This window comes from Aedes albopictus, chromosome 2, assembly GCF_035046485.1.
Source record: "Aedes albopictus strain Foshan chromosome 2, AalbF5, whole genome shotgun sequence".
Classification (NCBI taxonomy): domain Eukaryota; kingdom Metazoa; phylum Arthropoda; class Insecta; order Diptera; family Culicidae; genus Aedes; species Aedes albopictus.
In genome coordinates, this window is record NC_085137.1 from 289,579,019 (window position 1) to 289,602,209 (window position 23,191).

At 40.7% G+C, this 23,191-nt stretch overlaps 1 protein-coding gene across 9 annotated transcripts in view; it reads left to right on the forward strand.

Moving 5' to 3' along the window:
* The window catches only part of LOC109411098 (G protein alpha o subunit), a 289,726-nt gene extending 267,683 nt beyond the window's left edge, over nt 1-22,043 (forward strand). For all 9 annotated transcript variants that reach the window (XM_062852047.1, XM_062852050.1, XM_062852049.1 and 6 more), the window contains exons 7-9: nt 535-664; nt 16,852-17,005; nt 17,081-22,043. In XM_062852047.1, the coding sequence (XP_062708031.1) occupies nt 535-664; nt 16,852-17,005; nt 17,081-17,268 (472 nt within the window). In that variant the 3' untranslated portion in view covers nt 17,269-22,043. The remainder of the gene's footprint in view (nt 1-534; nt 665-16,851; nt 17,006-17,080) is intronic.
* Nucleotides 22,044-23,191: the final 1,148 nt, after the last annotated feature.

Genomic DNA, 23,191 nt, shown 5'->3' on the forward strand with positions numbered 1-23,191 from the left:
AAACTTTGAACCTCAATTTACCCTCCTTTTTGGCAATTTATGTATTTCAGGTCCTGACCTTTATGTTATCTGCTGTTATGTCGCAGAGCACAGATCTGATAATTTTCATAGTTCATTGTATAACACACGCATCATAATATTTGCGTATCACGCATTTCGCATGGCATATATTATACAAGTCAAACATTTGAATTTCTACTGTGTTTATTTCTGTGGAGGACTGCAAACTTATGTATTATAAATATACGATTATCAATTCGAAATCTCCTCTAGAGATCACACACACATATAATGTCACGTTTAAAGGGAAAGAGAAGCAACGAAAAATTTCACAACCTGTAAGATTTCGAAAGTTGCATACAAAAAGCTTTTTGAAATAGGGTTAGGGGTGTACTGGCCAAAGACTATGTTCTAAATCTAAACAAATGTTGAAAACGATTTTTTGATTAATCATAATTTGTGTTGGACCCCTAACTGCCTAACCGCTAAGCCTTCCTGCATATCGCTTATCGCTTTTATATCATCTATTTTCAGACTGTTCGACGTCGGAGGACAGCGATCGGAAAGAAAGAAATGGATCCACTGCTTCGAAGACGTCACCGCCATCATCTTCTGCGTTGCCATGTCGGAATACGATCAGGTGTTACACGAAGATGAAACCACGGTAAGTGTTGTTGGTGGTTGGTGACCCCTTTTCCAGCCGTTTTCCGTCCTCACCATCATCATCATCATCTCAATTTTGTGGTATGACCTTGGCGGGCAAATTTAAAACAGTCCATTTCCCATGCTACGATTTAGAGACAAAAGAAAACAACGATTGCATAAAAATGTTCCAAAAAAGTAGCGAAACGGCAAGCTGTGCGGGGTATTACCTAGTTAATAACCATTTGTGATATGATTGCAATGATGGATCTTGTTTGGTTAACTTAACTTTCCATCCATTCCATATTGTTATGGAATTTCCAACCCCCCAATAATAAGCATTATTATCTTAGCCAACATCTCAACGCATATTGGACCGAGAGCATAAACTTTTAGTTTAGTTGTTGTCTTCGGCTACTATATTGTTTTCGGAGAAGTTTCTTGAACACTTTTTAATATAGGTAATAGAAAACAAGTTTGGTACTAATGATTCTACGGCTGTAAGTTTGCAATGCATCAGTTTAATTGGCTGTAAGCATTACTTACACTACCGGTCAGACTTAGGTATGAGTATCCTCTGTTGTACATAGTAATCGTACTCCTAGCTCGCTGCGGATCACGTCTTCTTGTACCGGTCGGATTGCTCTCGAGAACCATTTTAATCGGGTTGCTATCCGATATCCTGATGACGTGACCCGCCAACTGTAGCCTCCCGATTTCAGCATTGCGGACGATGGTTGATTCTCTCAGCAGCGTAGTTGGTACGCAACACCTTCCGTTCGAAAACTCCCAGGGCGCGTTGGTCCTCTGCACGTATACTCCATGTTTCGTGCCCATAGAGGACTGCCGGTCTAATCAGCGTTTTGTTGCTGGTTAACTTAGTGTGACAGCAAACTTTGTTCGATCGTAGAGTTCTGCGGAGTCTAAAGTAAGCACGATTTCCTGCCACAATACGTCTCTGAATTTCTCTGCTAGTGTCATTGTCGGCGGTCACCAGTGAGCCCAAGTACACGCATTCTTCGCCGTCGATAGAAATTCGGGGTGGCGGGCTTAGAGCCCTTTGCCATCATGTACTTTGTCTTCTACACATTAATGACTACATACTCCGATTCACATGGCTTCATTCTTTAGTCGGATGTACGTTTCCGCTATCGTCTCAAATTTGCGAGCTATAATATCTATATCATCAGCGAAGCATATCAGCTGAACGGACTTCATGAAAAACGTTCCACTCGTGTTTATCCCCGCTCTCCTCATTGCTAGAGGGTGTAATCTAGAGCAATGTTAAACTGCAAGCACGAAAAGCTATCACTTTGTCGTAACTCTCTGCGAGATTCGGAGGGACTCGAGAGTATCCCTGATACTCGAACTACGCACATCACTCGATCCATCTTCGTAACTATCGTAACTATCGAAAAATTATTCCTTTTTCTAGAAGCTTTATAACTTCGTGTAGAATAGCCCGATCTTTTCCAAATTTTGACCACTGATACAGAACTAGTTGATGAACTCCCAACTAACAATTCCATGTCAAAAACAAGCAAGCTTGCTGAATTGTTGCTTAATAATGGTAATGATAGATGAACTAAAATTATGCTTTACACATTACTGTTTAAATGATTTTTCAATTGAGAAAGTAGTCAATGTTCGACTTTCCTCATCGGTATCAACAATGATAAATTAAAACACTTTTCAAAAGTTTAACAAGAAATTTATTCGACAAGCATTGATTCCTTAACAAAAGAGTTTAACAAAACATTTGTCTGCATCTTATTAAGCTGATGTATCGATAAGCATATGCTCCTGAACGATTGATAAGTTCAGCGCCCACCAGCAGACGAACGAAAACGGCCTACGACTCATTGATTTCGCCGCCTCCAAAAATATGGCCATACGTAGCACCTTTTTCCAACACAGCCTCCCTTATCGTTACACCTGGAGATCACCACTGCAGACGGAATCTCAAATCGACCACGTTCTGATTGACGGACGGCACTTCTCCGACATTATCGACGTCAGGACCTATCGTGGCGCCAATATCGACTCCGACCACTATCTGGTGATGGTCAAACTGCGCCCAAAACTCTCCGTCATCAACAATGTACGGTACCGGCGACCGCCACGGTACAACCTAGAGCGACTGAAGCAACCAGATGTCGCATCAGCATACGCGCAGAACCTCGAGGCCGCGTTGCCAGACGAGGGCGAGCTCGATGAGGCCCCTTCTAGAGGACTGCTGGAGTACAGTGAAAGCAGCCATCAACGACGCAGCCGAGAGCACCATCGGGTACGTGAAACGGAATCGACGGAACGAATGGTTCGACGAAGAGTGCAGAACGGTTTTGGAGGAGAAGAACGCAGCGAGGGTGGTAATGCTGCAGCAAGGGACCCGACTGAACGTGGAACGTTACAAACAGAAGCGGAAACAGCAGACCCGCCTCTTTCGGGAGAAAAAGCGCCGCCTGGAAGAAGCGGAGTGTGAAGAAATGGAACTGCTGTGCCGTTCCCAAGAAACGGAGAACTTCACGGAAGTTCTATCAGAAGCTCAACGCATCCCGCAACGGCTTCATGCCGCGAGCCGAAATATGCAGGGATAAGGACGGAGGCCTCTTGACGGACGGACGTGAGGTGATTGAAAGGTGGAAGCAGCACTTCGATCAGCACCTGAATGGTGTGGAGAACGTAGTCACGGGAGACCACGGCAACGGAGGAAACGACGACGCCAGTGCAGCGGAGGACAAAAATGAACCAACTCCCACGCTGAGGGAAATTAAGGATGCCATTACCAGCTCAAAACCAACAAAGCAGCTGGTAAGGATGGTATCGCAGCTGAACTCATCAAGATAGGCCCAGAAAAATTGGCCACCTGTCTGCATCGGCTGATAGTCAGGATCTGGGAAACCGAACAGCTACCGGAGGAATGGAAGGAAGGGGTAATCTGTCCCATTCACAAGAAAGGCGACCATTTGGAATGTGAGAACTTCAGGGCGATCACGATTTTGAATGCTGCCTACAAAGTGCTATCCCAGATCATCTTCCGTCGTCTGTCACCTAAAACTAATGAGTTCGTGAGAAGTTGTGGGCATCGTGGCCGAGCGGTAAGCGGCGGCAGTCGTTTAGGTGTCTCATTAGCCCGGAGTGGGGGTTCGATTTACGCTCCAGTCGGGGAAAACTTTTCGTCGAACGGAAAATTCTCCACTGGGCCACTGGGTGTTATATGTGTTGTCCGTTGTCGAATGTTTGTAATGTTCAGTCTGTAGAGGCCGCAAGGTCGAAGACGGTGTAATTGTCTTTTTAAGTTATCAAGCCGGCTTCATCGACGGCCGATCGACAACGGACCAGATCTTCACCGTACGGCAAATCCTCCACAAATGCCGTGAATACCAGGTCCCAACGCATCACCTGTTCATCGACTTCAAGGCGGCATACGACAGTATCGACCGCGCAGAGCTCTGGAGAATCATGGACGAAAACGGCTTTCCTGGGAAGCTGACTAGACTGATTAAAGCAACGATGGACGGTGTGCAGAACTGCGTAAGGGTTTCGGGTGAACTATCCAGTTCATTCGAATCTCGCCGGGGACTGAGACAAGGTGATGGACTCTCATGCCTACTCTTGGTGTGATGCGACGAGCCGGGCTCAACAGCCGGGGAACGATTTTCACAAAATCCGGTCAATTTGTGTGCTTTGCAGACGACATGGACATTATTGCCAGAACATTTGGAACGGTGACAGAGCTGTACACCCGCCTGAAACGCGAAGCAGCAAAGGTCGGACTGGTGGTGAATGTCTCAAAAACAAAGTACATGCTGGTAGGCGGAACCGAACACGACCGGATCCGTCTGGGTAGTAATGTTACGATAGACGGGGATACTTTCGAGGTGGTGGAGGAATTTGTCTACCTCGGATCCTTACTGACGGCTGACAACAACGTGAGCCGTAAAATCCGGAGGCGCATCATCAGCGGAAGTCGGGCCTCCTACGGGCTCCAGAAGAAACTGCGGTCGAAAAAGATTCATCCACGCACCAAATGCACCATGTACAAAACCCTAATAAGACCGGTGGTCCTCTACGGACACGAGACATAGACCATGCTCGAGGAGGACCCGCAAGCACTCGGAGTTTTCGAGCGACGCGTGCTAAGGACGATCTTCGACGGTGTGCAGGAGAACGGTGTGTGGCGGAGAAGGATGAACCACGAGCTCGCTGCACTTTACGGCGAACCCAGCATCCAGAAGGTGGCCAAAGCCGGAAGGATACGGTGGACAGGGCACGTTGCAAGAATGCCGGACAACAACCCTGCAAAGCTGGTGTTTACTACTGATCCGGTTGGCACAAGAAGGCGTGGAGCGCAGAGAGCACGATGGGTGGACCAGGTGGAGCGTGACCTGGCGAGCATTGGGCGTGACCGAGGATGGAGAGCGGCAGCCACGAACCGAGTATTATCATAAAAAAAAAAACAAATATTTTATTTTAATATTTTCACTTGTCAAATAAACGCCTTCAGCCCGTCAAAGTTTGACTCGGAACTTTGTTCGGAATCACATAAAATAAAACACAATAGAATTATGTAGTTTAACATTGAGTGCCAAGAAACGTAATATATTTTTTTATCTTCCGCAGCAGTTCAAATGTACGAGACGTTTGGATCGATGCATTTGACATTTCAGAGCAGTCGTGTTTACTGCATATTATTCCCACAGTCACCTAGATAACCAAACAGCATTCAGAAATCGACACATTTCAAGTATCCCTAAACATAATCATGCACTATTTATTAAACATAATATCGTCCCCTTAATGCTAGAACTAGGTAACTGGTTTTGCGAAATCGCGAGCAATTTGTTTACATCTGAACGTTCACCACAATAAACAAAAGTTTGTCGATTGAAACTACAAAAACAAATATTGATGCTTCATTTAAGACCAACAAAGTGTTTATTTTATAGCAGGATAAGTTTTACCAGCCATTTTTACCCGTAATTTCCAAAACGAGTTACCTAGTTCTAGCATTAAGGGGGCGATATCAAGATTCCATGGCATAAATGAAAAAAAAAAATGCTTAACGGATCTTCGACTGAGCATGAGTAGATTACCTGAACAGTTGCTGTGAATGCACCATGTCCAAGACCATACCCCACCATATATTATCATACATTTTTAAAGATCGATATTTAATAATAATAATAAAAACATATTCATATCGCAATTAGTACGTCTGGAAACAATATCTTCAATAAGGACTAACACTTTTTGCCCGTATTCGATACAAGTTTTTTCACCGTGCGATAAAAATACTGACAGCGAAATCAGAATGGAAAACACGTGTTTTGGGCTGAACAGCTGTTGAAGTATATGGCGTTGTTCAGTTGATTACCACGTGCTGTGCTAATTCACCACTGCTGAACACAAATTCAGGAGCGATCATTATTGAGTCTTGGGAAGATTATGTTTTGCTCTGGGTGCTGCATCTCATCATCTCTAGGATGGCACAGATAGAAAGGCATGCGACTGGCAATCGACAGGTCTCGAGTTCTAATCCGGATTCAGGTAATTTCATACGTAATTCGTACTTTCGTGAGAGTTCAATAAGCTTACAGTAAAAATTTGAGAACATTTGATGCCCTTTTCGAAAAGTTACAGCAAGTTGAACATTTTTTGAAAAGTGAAAATTTTACCTGCCCCAGTTATTTTGAGTATCCCCTGTACATATTGCGGCTCTCTAAATCATATTGCTCTAAAATAGCATAAAGCTTGATAGGTATTTTGCCTTACTCCCGCCAAGCGCATAGTAGAGCACCATCGACCTTCGTCGGTCTTGAGCGATGTTCCTCCAGTTTCCTTGTACGTGTAGGGATCGCAGATCTTCAATCACGTGTAGCCAACGTGTTCGCGACCGCCCACTAATTCGCCAACCTCCACCTGTTTCCCTGCTGAATATTGTTTTCGCTATTCTTTTTTCCGACGTTCGCACTACGTATCCAGCCCACTGAAGTCTGCCGTATTTTACAAGTCTGCCGTTTCACAATATTCGCATCTTTGTACACATGGTGCAACTCGTAATTCAGCATTTTTAATCTCATTTAACATCCATTTTCGTGACCGTAGCGGGCAACCGGAAAAAAAATCAGTGTCGTATATAGAGCGATTTCCTTTTGCATTTGCAAGTTACGGGACCTAAGCTGGTTACGTAATCCGTAAAAAACCCTATTCACAGCTGCAATATACCTTTTCACTTCACGGGAAACGTCATTGTCACATGTCACGAGTTTTTTCTAAGATAAATGAATTCTTCAACTAATTGAAACACATTCCCATCGAATCGTAGAATAAGAATTAGTTGATATACAGAAAAATAAAAACTTCCCTCAATCCCCCTCTATCACTACCTCGGCACTAACACCACTAGACCTGCCTCTGTCTCTACCCGCTATCATGTACTTCGTCTTGGTAGAGTTAATCGTCAAGCCTATCCTCGCTGTATCTCTCTTCAAAGTAGCATAAGCTTCCTCCATTGCCCTACGATCGATGCCGATGAGATCAATGTGATTTGATGATAGGTACTGCCAGGCCCGTGCACAGAAGTGGCGCCAAGGGAGGGTTTTCCCAATTTCGGCAAAGGGCGGAGGGGCGCCTAGTGTATGAAGTGTACCCCCCCCCCCCTTGTTCATGGGCTTGCTGCAAACATATTTACCTAATTTTAATTCATTACGTTAAATGACTTCCTTGGGCGGTACACTTGATCGTGACCTGCAGTTTATAAACATACCTTTTCCAATAATCCATAACAAACGACTCGCCTGAAATACGAATGCCATCATTATTGCAAGTCCCACTTCATAACAAAGCTGCGTGTGCGGGTGAATCATCTTCTCGGTGACCACCAGCATTTAACAGCTATCCGTTAGAGCAAGCTTATATTTAGCTATCCTCCAAGTTCATCGGGCGGGCCGTGTAACCCTCGGACGACGTGACAATTGCCCCCGGATTTCATAATTTCTATTCACGTATTTTGGAAATATCAATTCACAGTTGTTGTTGCCTTTTTCCTTCAAAACAGACCTTGTACTTTTTTTTTTGTTAGCGCCTTGTCAGCCCGTGGCTAATTTACATTTCAGTGCGATGGTATTGGCTTTTGGCGCTGGCTGTACGAAGATCAAATTTGCAGATTTTTTTTCGGCGGCTCTAATGCAAAGTTCATGCAACCCCTAGCCTCGAAAGAGAACAACCAGATGGGTTTATATTAAAACGTGTGCTGGCACTGTCATGTACAAAATGTGAACGCGAAGGGACAGAATGAGCGCAAACATGACGCATTTAAATTGAATCATTGTGGTCTGGTCAGTGCTGCTGCTGCGTTAATGACTTTTGATTTTTTTTTACTGAGCTGGTTGGCTTGTAGCTATGCCTGCCATACGACATTGACCATTGCAATTGAACATAAAACGGAACTCCGTATAAGAGGACAAACCCTAAAGAAAGAGACCTTGTTGAAGTTTACATAACATTATGCGCACAGATAGTTATCCGTCATATGCAACACACTCGACGCTTCAAGCAATGAAGTGAGGAACTCATAACTAGACCACCTCAGAGGTGATAATGTGTAAGGGCTCTTACCCAAATTGAAGTATGTACTAAGGTTGATTTTGATCACAAGTAGCAGATTGGCATCTGACTAAGCAAGAGCCGTTGAGATCCATATTCAAAATGGACTAATTTCCTAAATAGGTACTGAATTCTACATGATCACAGTGCTTTCCGGAATGATTGCAGCTTATGGCGATTTCCACTGAAAATGGTAAATTTTGACACACAGTAACTTTAGTATCTTTCAGGAATTTCTATATTGCGGCTTACGATGACATTGACGATGGAGCTCCGTGGCTACTAGCATAGCATAGCATAGCATAGCATAGCACTTGCACAAATCGTGGATGGAGTTGCAAAGATGAGCATATCTATTGCTCTGGTAGATTTCGCTACTATCTACAATAACATGCACCCACTCATCTCCACACACCAAGTCCTTGCAAGCATTTAATAATTCTTATCATAAACTTAGAAAGCGTCCAGAACTGAAACGGCTTCCAATAGATGCAGATATATCTACCATTTAGTTTAGTTTAGTTAACAATCCGCGTTTTCCTTCACCAGTGAAATCAAGGGTTATTACAGTCCACCCTCTAATCGAGCTACCGGTCCCAAAAGTCGTCCACCCCGCAAAATCCCCGTTCCACGACAGAACATGTGCTATAGCACGGTGGCACAGTGCGCAAAACAGTGCTTACCATGACGATTGCAAATTTATGATCTGAAATGCGATATTTAAATCAAAATTGCAAGAAAACGATAAGAGATAGTAGTTTGATGTCAAAGTACGAATTGTAAAGTGAAACAGGGGCCACAACTTTGCCTAAGAAATAGGCCTGTCCAGCTTTTCAAAAATGTTCTCTGATTCTCAAGTCCACCCCCGTATTTTGATTGGCATCCTGAAAGAAGTAACTGGTCAAAATTTCAGCCAAATCCATTGAACTTAAGAGGTGCATCAAATCAATTTTGTGTTTTTCGTCTATTTTTGAACTTCAAAAAATCATAACTACACTAAAACTTGTCAAAACTTAATTCTTTCGGCAGAAATTGAAAGCTATACTTGTTTGCTACAACTTCTCCGAACAACGCGTGCCAATAAAATTGAAGGAAACATGTGTAATTATCACATTTGTGATCAGAAAAACCTTAAAAAGTTGATTTTTTGATAGATTTCGTTCTGAAACACCCTAATATACGTAATAAGTTTGATATTTTATAACGGCATCATATTCTCTCATGTTTTATGGTTATTTGCTTCTTTGACACCAATGCTGTAGGAGTTGAGCAAAAAATATTAAAATTCGGGAAAACCAAATGTGACCTAAAAACTAGCTTTTTGGAGGCAATCACGCTGTGGCGCGAAATTGTACTGAACGTAGTAGCTTTGCTTCCTTGTAGTTTGCCTTGGCTACCCCCTACCACGGGTGATAACAAACAAGCGTGATGACAGGTGTTGGCTATCATATCAGTGCTGACGCGATGCCACTTTTTGCGCGCCAAAGCGTGATTGCACCCGAAAAGCTAGTTTTTAGGCCACATTTGGCTTTCACGAATTTTAGTAATTTTTGCTCAACTTCTACAGCATTGGTGTCAAAGAAGCAAATAACCAAAAAACATTGGAGAATATGATGCCGCTTTCAAAAATCCAACTTATCACGCATATTAGGGTGTTCCAGAACGAAATCTATCAAAAAATCAACTTTTTAAGGTTTTTCTAATTACAAATCTGATAATTACATACGTTTCCTTCAATTTTATTGGCACACGTTGTTCGGAGAAGTTGTAGCAAACAAGTATAGCTTTCAATTTCTGCCAAAAGAATTAAGTTTTGACAAGTTTTAGTGTAGTTATGATTTTTTGAAGTTCAAAAATAGTCGAAAAACACAAAATTGATTTGATGCACCTCTTAATTTCAACGGATTTGGCTGAAATTTTGACCAGTTACTTCTTTTAGGATGCCAATCAAAATATGGGGGTGGACTTGAGAATCAGAGAACATTTTTGAAAAGTGGACAGGCCTACTAAGAAAGTATTTTAATTTATCACACATTTTTAAAAGATACAGTAGACGTTCGGTCGGTGCAAACGGTTTAACTGCAATGCTTTTTAACTGCAAGTCCGGTAAGTGCAACAAATTTGCAGTTATCGCACCGCCAAACGTCAAAATGGTGCGCCATGTTAGCCCTAATGAACAGTCGAATGAATTTTTCGTTCATTTTACGTCAATTGACGGCTTGTTGACACTGTCAGGCGTTGCAGTTATCGAATTTTCGTTCGCTAAGTGAAACGTAAACATGTTGCAGTTATCGAACGTCTACTGTAATTGACAAAAACAAATTAAAACACACTACTTTTGAGCTATTTGCTCTAGAAAACTTAGTTATTTAACTAAACCAATCGATTCAAAGATGCTATTTGATAGAAAATTCAATAATTTTTCGAATAAGAGTCTAAAAATTGCAATAAGTTTGACCATTTCCAAGTTATAGCCAGTTAAGGCAATAATAGTCAAAAACATGGAGAGTTCAATAACTACGTAACGGTTGAGATTTGACCATATGCGTAGAACATTTTTTTTCACCATTCATGGTCCTCTATCACCCTTTAAAAAGTTTGCACTCAGAATCCTAACACCCTGTATACCACAGGCCAAGTTGATGAATACCTTTAGTAGCCGTTGAGTGTTCTTCACTGATACACACCAGGTTTTACTGGCGTAGAGTAGGAACAGATTGCATGAATATTCCGCGTTTAGTGCTTCAATGAGGCCGATGCATTTTTCAGGGACACGAGGGCTTACCACATGTTTTCGTGTTTAGAGAGACGCCAGTTTTCGCAGGTAGAGATTTTTGCTACGCAATCTAAAGTCGCTCAACGTCTCAGTTAATGACCCTACCAATGAAAGTCGCTACATAAGAGCTTATGGAGCAAACGAATTCGGGAGAAAGCTCTTCTAAGCTCTTATCCAGCAACAATGTTAGTTGGGCACTAACATGCTCGATCACTTAGCGGCGCTATATCGGACACCAAGCTCGGGGGCATTTTCGAGGGTTTCGTAGGATCTCATGTGCGTTACAGAGAGTTCTATGGGGATTCAGGGGGTTTTCGGAGGCACTTCAGGAAATTTCAGAGGATTTTCAGGGGCTTTTGGAGGCATTACAGGGACATTTTAGGGAGTTTCGGTGCGTTACATGTGGTCCGAGTGAGCTTCAGGGGGTTTTCAGTGTATTTCAGGCAGTTTTAGAGGATTTTCATTTCATTTCATGTTGACCTTGTAGTTGTCCGCGCCAGTTTAGCTGCATTATAGCCCTCACTTCACTCCGTTCTACCCTCATCAGTACGAGCTTTTTGCATCCTTCTACTAGCTCTTAAATAGCATGCGGATAGCCTTGTGATTACTTGGCACCACTAATGCACTATTGGATGCTCGTTTCTGAATATGGATCGTCCAGGCATTGTGGAGTCACACGTCTGACTTATGTTTCCGACTAGGGCAGATCGTTAGTGTTACCAGCAATTTTTCCGCAGTCAAGTTCGCAGATTGTGAACAATCCTCGGTACTCACTTTACGTAATTTATGTTTAGTCCCTTACTGTCAGAGCTGTCAGATCAGTGTAACACGCTAAATAAAATTTACACAAAAGGCAATTTACACGGAAAAAAATACACGGTTATGAATATTTATTGGGTACCGGACTGGTCACCGAAAATTTGATTGTTTTCTTTGATACATCGAGGTCTTGAAATTAGTCTATGGTGTTACCCTCTGTGGTGACCTGTAAATAACACATCTATATACCTTGGCAATTGGGTGGATACTGTCTATGAATGGGTAGTTTGAACTTTAGAGTGTTTTGGTCTGACAGCGGAAGTGTGGTAGTCGAGAGAACAGAGGCGAGTGGTAAGACGTGTGTGCGGAGACGTAGGTTGGCTACCGGAGGTTTCCGGAAGACACTGGGAATCCTGAAGACCGGAGTAAGCAGAGTGCCACAGTGGCGACGAGGATGGGATTGTGAGTTGGCTGGGGGAAGAACCTGTTTGATAGTGAAGATGAGTGGAATGCAACAAAGTTGCATGGAGGATGCAGGGCGAGAGGCGGCAGAGCAAAGTACTCGGTTTGCACAGTGCGCCGAACAGGGGTGAACGATGGCCGAAACAACGAAACTGCTGGATTTTTGTGTGAGGACGAGGTGGTGAGAAAAACTTGTTTTTTCACACGTACGGCAACAGATATTTTTTTCCACGATGCAAGCGATGGCAAATTTACGTGAAGCGGCTGGCACAGAGCGCCGCACAGCTCCCGGAGAGCGAAATCGAATTGATGGCCCCGGATGCCGAGATTATTGAGACAGCTGGTGCGAAGCACAGCGTAGCTCCCGGAGAGCGAAAACAGGTGGTCCCGGAGACCGTAACCTAAGAAAAAAGCGGCTATACATGGCATAGCGCGGCTCTCGGAGAGCGTAACAAATTGATCGGCTGATGCATAGAGTTTTACATAGAAAACTAACCTCATTTTTCTCCCCGAGCGAGAAAAGAACGGCAACGAATGGGAATCAAAACAAACCACCGGAAACTCAAAATTCGTGTGGGAGGAAAAAGGATGGGAAGAACGAAAATGAACCGAACGTTCATTTCTGACGACATCGTGCAAAACGTAATTGTATCACGTAGCTCTTGAAGAGCAGTGCAAACAGGACAGTTGGTATACATACACATACTTAAAATATGCAAGCAAGCAGCTGTAATTTGAATGTATTCAAATCCCCGAACTGATTAGTGTGCGACAGTGCCAGTAGAGGCGCTATAGAGTTTTGCATAGAAAGTTAACCTAAATTTTCTCCCTGAGATAGAAAAAAACGGCAAATGAATGGGAATCAAAACAAACCACCGGAAACTGTCAAAATTCGTATAGGTGGGAAGAAGACGAGACGAACGAGAATGATCCGAACGTTACGTCTTGCAAAACATAATAAACGAATACGGAAACCGTTTAAGTAAAGCAAAACAAATGTACGCTCTTTATTCAAACGGCGCACATATTTCACATCTACATGTGGAATTTGCAGATCAAAAGGAATGATCTTGATGCGTGAGAAATTCGCTCAAAAAGTCGTTTATCTTCGATATCCATACGTAGCTGTTAAGAAATGGCAGTTCAAGTGACAGTCACTGCAGAATTGCTGTAGAAAGTTTATGCCAGGATACGAACATGTAATTTCTTGGGCGATTCCGTTTGATCATGAAATTGGGATATAATGTGCACTGGTGCCACCGACACACGGCCAGTTAAAACTGTGAAAATTTACACACATGTAGAGAAAAGAAAAACAAAACAGTAAACAGCTTAAGGTTTTTTGACGATGTTATGAATTCTCTGAATTGAAATATTGCATCTTGCTTTGCTTTATAGATTACCGTGCAAATGTTCAATCGTCTAAAATATTTGTTCACACGTCAAACACCAAGGAAAGTAGCAAGTAAACAAACCGATTATTCCATGCACCACCCAAAAAGTGTAACCGACGCTTAAAATTTCTAGCAGTGAAACGAACCAATGTATGCTGAAACTGGTGGGAACATATTGTGGTGTGACAAAAAATTTCTGCAGGGGGTCGAATACGGTGCAAAAAAAGCAATAATTGTAGACAAAAATGGTTGAACACATGGGTTTAGTCAAGTGGGCACGAGGTGGCGATAGTCGACCACTCAAAGGATCCACTGAAGACTGAGACTTGAGTTTGACTGTTGCTCATCCTAATTATCGAAACACGGATGATAGAGACAGATGCATATCACTCAGTCGAGTGTTATTAAGGTAGTTCAATAATGTTGGGTCCAAGAAAATGTACGTAGCTATCCGTTGCAGCATTGAGAAGCTGAACAAGATGGAATTGTCCGGGAAGGATATGAGTACCAGGATGCGACAGAGGTTGATTGTAAACCGTTTGGAAGAGCTGTTTCAAGAGGCAGAAATGAAAGATATTCGGTATGGTGCGACGTTATTAGAAGTTGCATTGTTTAAGAGATTGTAGTTTGACCTTGTTGAAGAGGAGAAAGTCTTTGCAATTTTCTCAGGTGGAGATATCTGGTATTATACTATATTATCTACAAGAAAAAAATAATGCAGCACCAGTAAAACGTTGAGGCTATCTCGAATGGATTGAACTCTTGCAAGTGTTTTTAAAGTGAGAAAAAAGATGAAAGCGAATCAAGGATATTTAGATACTTAAAATTAGAGGCAGAGATTTGTAAAGATGTTTGTGAGCATTTGTAAGTTAAGATCGGCATTTTAGAAAGAGCAAAGTCAAGACTAAATGAAGATTAGCGGACTCCTGAAAATAAGGTGTCTTATTATTGGTCTTAATATTAGTTTCATGTGATGGTATGTTACGTAAATGCATGTTGTGGTCTGATAAGCATAACGGATTTGCTCTGCAAATTGGCATAAGACTAACGTGTTGCCTTTCAACGAACGATGCCGTTTATCTTGAGCTTTGATTATGAAAAATAAAACAATTTCGTAGACAAAGGGAGATGTGGTGACCTGTAAATAACACATCTATATACCTTGGCAATTGGGTGGATACTGTCTATGAATGGGTAGTTTGAACTTTAGAGTGTTTTGGTCTGACAGCGGAAGTGTGGTAGTCGAGAGAACAGAGGCGAGTGGTAAGACGTGTGTGCGGAGACGTAGGTTGGCTACCGGAGGTTTCCGGAAGACACTGGGAATCCTGAAGACCGGAGTAAGCAGAGTGCCACACCCTCCATAAGCAATCGCTTCACAAATGGCGGCTTGTCGAAGCGTGAGATCAGCCGTCCGCGATGGCTAATAATGACTATCAATGGCTGTCTTCCTCCGTATTCACATTATACCGAATCGCCAGATGATCACTATGCGTGCACCCAACGTCAACACTCTACTAGTCTGAGTTAGGGCTTAGACTCGGTCTCATTTAGGTAGAGGTGTGGGGTAAACATACATGTTGCGAAAGTTGGCGACAAACATTTATGTTCAGTCCACGGTTCAGCCTAGCCGTTCGGAGTAGAGCCCATCCTCTTGTGTTGGTCACGTGACTGCCCCGACATCTATAGTTGAAGTCTATGATGACCACGGCGCTGCGATGACCACGGCGATTCCACCAGTGCGCTGGATAGCGAATCTAGCATGGACGAGAACAGGTCTATCGGCCACCTGGGTGAGCAAATAGCAACTGCGGTAACAGCACACCTCGTTGATCTTCACTATTGTGAAGCCCTCGTTTGACGTGGTAACCATCTCTTGGACTGGAAACCGACCAGTTGTAGAGATTGATCATTTCGACAATGATTTTTCATAAGGGCCTAACTGACTTGATCGATTTCTCTTCGTCGACTCTCTCTTTCGCTAATAACTTGATCAAAACAAACAAAATCATTATTCTTTTTGTTTCTATAGCAAGATGCAGTCGTCTTCTTCGCATTTCAACCAAAAAATCTTTGGAAAACTCAATACACATTCTGTAATAACACAAAGAGAGGATCGATGAAGATAAATCGAAAATGTCAGTTAGGCCCTAATGAAAAATCAGTGTCGATTTAGATATTCTGATGAGCGTCTCTGTAGCTGCAGTTCACTTGTTCATCAGTTTCAGATTTGGAAGCAACCTACTAAATCCGAACCTTTGTTCGTGAAGAAAACACGCGTTCACACATCATACCCGACTTTCGTACCTGCTCTGAATGCTGATTCCGAAGCATCGGAGAACTTATGCGGTGGAGTTCAGTAACAATGCGTATCAATTGATGTGGAAAAGTGAGATTTTTGAAATTTGGATGGCGAGTTCCTCCCAGGATTTGCATCAATCAACATGGGATGTTGTCGATTTTGCCAGCCTGCGTTGAAGAAAACAACAGCGGTTTTGAATTCTCTGGTTTGGGGCTGTCCATTTATTACGTAAGGGGATTTTCACGAATTTTCGACACCCCCACCCCACCTTGTAAGATTTTTTGTATGAGAACCATAATATTTTTGTATGACGCGTAAGATTTCTCTAACCGCCCCTCCCCCCATAAACCCTTACGTAATTAATGGACAGCTCTTTTCTGCATACGCCTGAACTTCGTTGAGTTAGAGCCGCCCTCAACGTGAGATCGAAACTTATGTTGTTTTTTACGGACAGACGGAACAGTGACCGGTAGCCCTTATATGCCACTGCATCTGCGCAAGTTCATTCGGAATTTTTGGGAAATGACTGATTGGTGGAGGTTTACGTTAGTGAGTCAATTGTCGTATCGGTAGGCGTAATGTGTGAGTGTGTGTTTGTGTTCAGATTACTGTGAAGATGTTGTAACACAGATTGTGAGTTGCCTATTGGTATGAGCGACAAATCGGTTATGCCTACTGTATTTGTATTTGTAGAAAGAAAAAAGAAAGAAGATAAAGAGATACAAAATATTATAAATGGGATGGACTAGGAGTTGAACCCTGGTAGTTCTTAGACTACCAAGAACCTTGTTAGTCGTCAGCTTCTCTTAAAAATATGAATAATAATCATTAAACCATCGACCCCTTCTTGACCAAAAGTTAATAGTCATCAGAATATATTTAGCTATACGTATTCCTCCGTTTCCTTCCAGAACCGTATGCAAGAATCGCTCAAGCTGTTTGATTCGATCTGCAACAACAAGTGGTTCACCGATACCTCAATCATTCTGTTCTTGAACAAGAAGGATCTGTTCGAGGAGAAAATTCGGAAAAGTCCCCTAACGATCTGCTTCCCCGAGTATACCGGTAAGATTGATGAAGAATACTAAAGCTCGCGCTGTGAGTCACTGATTTACTTTTTCCTGAATCTCTGTCCTACAGGTGGCCAGGAATACGGCGAAGCGGCGGCGTACATCCAGGCGCAGTTTGAAGCGAAGAACAAATCCACCTCGAAGGAAATCTACTGTCACATGACCTGTGCAACGGATACCAACAACATCCAGTTTGTGTTCGACGCCGTTACCGATGTTATCATAGCCAATAATCTGAGGGGTTGCGGTCTGTACTAAAGGGGTCCGTCGGAACCGAGCTGGACCGCGGTTCTGGGGCAGAAAACCCTCTTGTTTTTGTTTCTTTGTTTTCTTTATTATTATCGATTGGGAGAAGGGCCTGAAGGATGGGCAGTATTTATTACAAATTTGACTATAAATATTATAAAGTATATAGAAATCCCACAAACAAGAGGAAAAGTTTATATTAGGAAGGGAGCTAGGCAAGTCAGATAGGGAACATGGAAAATTGTTTGAGTGGTCTCATTACATAGGACAAAGAACAAAGAAATGAGCTTGAGTGTCTTGAGTTTGGTAGGACACAGTTTCGGTAGCAGAGTTGAGATTACTACAGCACGAGAGGCGTCGTTGATCGAGGAGAAGAGCAAATATGGTATGAATATCAGTGTTCATGAAAAAGTACATATTTTATTACATCTTTTCGATTAATTACAATCAGATAAGGAAACTCCACATTCACGCGAGCACGCTCCCGATCCAACCGTTGAAAAGCAGAGGTGTTACTTCACTAACTGCAGATTGTAAAATGGGATGACTACCAACTTTTACCCCAATTTATTTGGAGCAGCGAGGGCTGATGTAATCACACTAAAAACCACATAAACACATGATTCACTTGAGCGCTCATTATAATTAAAGTTATAAACCATAATTAACTTATACCCAGAAGCAAATCGTACTCATACAAGAACCAATTTTCTCGTACAAGTATTCGCATAAATCAGATCGACATTTGTATTTTGATACGTCTTTATCTCGGAAGAATGCTTTATTTATTTTGTACATTGTACCCATACACACATGACGAATAATTGATCTAAATACATTTCTATTTATATTTATTTTAGTGTGTAACTTAAAAGCCATGAACGTTTTTTTTGGTTTTAGCACAAAGTATTCTAACGCTTTCGACGGTAGTCCTACTAGAAAAGAAAAAAAGCACATGAATAGCACAAAGCTGATGAGCGGCGAACGGAATTTGATCAAAGCAAACCGCGGAGGCACAAACGCAATCGAATCGCGCGAAAAACGCAGTAATGCCATGCCATATTTTTTTACGTTTTTGTTGTTCTGCAAACGTTGCAATATGGGTCTTTACGATAGTGTAAATAGCTTTATAATTTTTAGAATAAATAGTCATCACAAATATCCAAAGATAGGCCAGCGACGGTAGAAAAAATAGCACTTAAATTCACACAAATTAATTTATCACAAGAATGACATGGCCATTTCGCTTCCGCTTTCATACTTCTTATAGGGAATACTTTGAGTTTTTGGAGCATCTACAAAATCGCACATGATAACATGGGTTAAACGTACAACAGCTCATTCACACATTCCTAGGATGCTTTTTTATTGATTAAAAGTTAAATTCGTTAACAGCTTAAATGTCCTAACGTCAGCTGAAACGCATCATATAAATATTGATTTTCCTGGGCGACAACTTTTATGAAAAAAAAAACCGAAGTTAGATACAAAACATTATCAAATGGCAAAGAAAGTATTATGTTTCACGCACATTCCTCGAATGCCCTGTGGCCATAGGAATTTCAAAATAATCCATAAAAAACTTGTTCTGAATGAAACAGATGATAACAGTACATCTGAAAAATCGCTGACATGATGCTTTTGACGCATTTTTGACATAAATATCATGGCGTTAGATCTTTCCTGTTTCATCTAACAAAATGAACTCTATAGGGCGACACTTAAAGAATTGTAGCTGGTGTTTCCTAAATTCTACGTTAACACAATAAGCCATGATTCGACAAATTGGAAAGATTTGTCATGGTTACTCAGGATCAGAATTCGTTACACTTCCTCGCCATTGGGGAATGGATAATTATCGCATAATTAATATCATTCCTTCTCTGTTTTTTCAATGATATGTACATTTGTTGGGTAAATTGACAACCGGTAGACTTTATGACGTCGCTGGTACGGCAAGTTCCACAACAATATGCCCTACCCGCCTAACATTCACTTCAACAGATTGTTTCGGATGTGTTACACGAACCAGCTTCATCTAGATGACATGCTTAACAAATCAAACCAAAAAAGGTAATCCACCTTCATTTTTACCTGCCTTCGACCAAGAAGGATTTTTTATCAAAAAAATGACGATGTGATGTCCACCACAATCTAGCAGTCTAATATGTAAACATCATACACGATTTGAGATCTACAGTAAAATCATGAATGTGTACTTTCAGCCAAAAAGTTGAACTCTGACTTGGGACAAACTTATGCGACATTTCTGTACCACTTGCGTTACTTAGCAAAGCACAACATGTCTCTAAACTTTTTGCTTCACCCTAGCACTCATTAACCCAGGATACAGTTTAGAAAAATGAGATCACGACTCAAGATGACACAATTTAGCATAAAAATGAAAGGAGAAGAAGAACCATGACATCATTTGTGCCAATTTTGTAGGGGAAATGTATGGAATGAAATAGATTTTGTACGCTCTACTCATGGCTCCCGTAGAAACAAGCCAACTATAGCGCCCGATTAGCTAGGGTTGCTATGATGAAATCTGTTGAAAGAGGCCCATTCATCACCCGTAGTAGTTTCGGTTCGAAATAGCTACAACCCTGACGAGCATCGATTGTTTAGATCAAAAACTGAAACCCTAATGAAAAGACCAAAACAATATATAAGAAAACAAAACTAATAACTTCGTACAAATGAAAACATGTGTTAGGAATCAACCGTAAGATGTAATCTCTATTTTTTCTAAACTGTTGCATTGTGTTGTTAAAATTGTACGTAACCTTATCAGCTTTAATTATCGGTTTCAACTGATTTTGACAATCGCTCTAGTTGTTGTTGGTTCAATTCCAGTACAACACCGTATCCGTCTTTTTTACGTATCAAATTAGTTCCCTTCAACAGTCTATGCAGCATTTCGCGAATTTAAAAGTAATCAAGCCTTAACTGTGTATTTTTTGACGAGTAGAAGAAGCTGAATAAGAACGTGCTATATGCAGCCAAAAACACTCTTATTCAGCTTCTGTACAACAAACATGTTTGTTCAGTAACTAGAGCTATTCGTCTTTCTTTTTTTCCTCATTTTTGAGGAATCAAACAAAAATGAAATACTTATCATCAGAAAGTACACTGATTAGGCTTACCAACTCGGCTAATTCTGCCATAAGGCCCAAATAAAGAGACACATCAAGCGTCAGGCAAATCAAAGGCCTTTCACAAATTTCTCAAATCCATTGCCAATATCGGAAATTGCAAAAAAAAAAACAAACGCTACCACGAATCCAAAATTGAACTCTAGTCATCGCAGCTACCAAATCTTTACTTGCGGCAATCAAAAGAAAATGACGCAACCAAAACAACTAGATTTAGTTTGGTCCTTGGAGACACAGATTCATGTAATTGATAAACCAAAGTCATGAAGCACAAAACCAATGCTTTCGCGTTAAAGTTATCAGTTAAGACTTACATTGTATTTTCGTCAAAAAAAAAACTACACTGTTCACTAAACCTTTGACCTACTATCTGAAAACCCGAAGATAGTAATTTTGCGCATTTAGCTAAATAAAACAAAATCCATTCAAAGCATAATTTCCAAATAATGCTGCTATTATAAAACAAAAATTGAAAACTAATACAAGTTAGTATATATTTGACGAAATATATCCGCTTACAAAACATTATTAGTATATTTTTTGAAAACAACAAAAAAAAACCTTAGTAGTAGAAAACGAGAAAGTAAAGCGTAGTTCTAGTAGCATAAGTAAGCAAGTCATTACAAACAAAATACAACACTATAAAGCGATTGAAAGGAAAACTCTAGAGTAATACTGTAAAGTAAATTACAGAGAAAGAACTTCAAACCTCCAACAACAACAAAACTTATATCAAACAACATCATCTCCAAATCAAAGAGATCAACAATAAGACGATTCATATGAGGCAAACTACCCGAGATTTATAATCAGGCCCTAAAAGCTTACCCCATTTTGGATCCAAAAATCCAAAAGCGGGTGGCAGAGCATAAATTCTAGATAAGAAGAAGGTAAAGAAAGAGAACAACCAACGTTTAATCGTGAAACCAAGTTGTCGATGCACTATTTAAAACAAAAAGAAATGAGACAGATAAAAGGTACGTTTAGTGAACAAAACAAAATTTAACAACGTAGTCAAACTCGAAACCAAATTTAAAAAAAGAAACACTTAGTTATAAAATCAAACCAATAAATGAACAAAAATCAATCGCACGAAGGCGGTTGAAATCAGCAAGAAAAAAGCAACAGAACTAGACATTCATCAACATTGCATTATTATTAAACTATATATCGCAGATAACGTAAGACGGAAGCAGTAAATCATATACAAAACCTTTGTTTCTTTTTTAAAAGGACAAAAACTGTTAACTAAGAAAACCAACAAAAAAAAACAGCAGGCAAACAAAAAAAGCGATGAGCGATCATAAGCTATTCATAACTACAGAACAGTAATCTAATACTAATCGGTAAGGGAAATAGTTCTGATAAGCAAAGAAAATCCAGTGAAAAGAAAGTAAGTAAATTAGAATACAAAACCAGCTATTTGAGGCATCACTCTGTACGAAATGAAAGCAAAGCAGAAAGAAAACACAATAGTAAAACACAGCAGAAAAAAAAACAAAACTTTAATGAGAAGAACAAACAGCAAAAGTAAAATATATATTTAACTTAATGTGTATGTAATTTTATGTGTGATGTAAAAAATCGGAACAAATAAATGCGTTATAGCCACTAAAGTCATTAAACTAACTGAAAAGCACTTGAGAATATTATTTATTATCACCTTCCACGGAATGCACTGACGATTTTTTTAACTCAAAGAGCAAGTTTTCGTTTTACCAAGCCGTGTGGTCAATCAGGATTTTCAAATGCATCAACGTACGAACGTACACAGATGGGTAAATTATTGGTTAAATTAGGAAAATAATGCACAGCTCGCATTGGCGTATCTAGGGTTTTTTTCCTAGGGGGTGCAAGTTTCAGTGGCTCCAGGTAGTTTTGCTTTTTTTGTAAAAAGAAATACCGATCCACCCTCAATTTCTTAGTACAATGATATACTGCGTCGCGGGAAAAACTAGCCTAAAAATTTAAACGCGCTATAATTTAAAGAACAGTTTTTTTTAATACGATCCGTTGTACTGACTTAACACTCTTTCCGCCATGTAAGGTTTGAGAACTTGAGAACTTGATTACGCATAATACATGGAATTCGTATTTTCAGTTTGAACTTTACAATCATCAGAACTCCTTTGTTTTGCGGATTGAATACATTGATTAAGAATACATTTTCAGGGCAATTATTAGAAGTGAAAATCTCTGAATCTATAAAATATCAACAAATTTGCGTGTAACTTGTATTCATCGTGACATCCTCTTTGTTTATTGCATGATAACAACCCTTATAAAACAGTTTTCAAGAACAATTTTCCTCCCCTGTTGTGGAAATTAAGCCACTGTGTCCAATAAGCTAAACTTTTGTGGTATTATAAGAGTTATTAACCCTTTCCTTCCCACGACTTTGAACGGCTATATCTATGCCAAAAAAGCGTTTCCGAAAAAAGTGGTAGAACAAAAGTTATTGCAAATTGGCTAAATTTTTCGAAATCAATGAAAAAAATTTTGGTTGTAAATCAATAGGTTTTTGATTGTTTATCAATAGTTCAACTATTGAAACAAGTAGGTAGTAGTTGGGTTAACCTTATGAGGTTATAACCATATTCTAAAAATTATTGCATCATATTCATCTAATTCCGTTTGTCCGGAGTTCGTCGAAAATCGATGGTGCTCTAGAGCAACCATGGGAAGTAGAGGGTTAATACTAGAAATTGCAAAATCAGGATACATATTTGCATTTTTGGTTTGACCCTAGGTTTGACCACAACATTCGATTTTTCTCT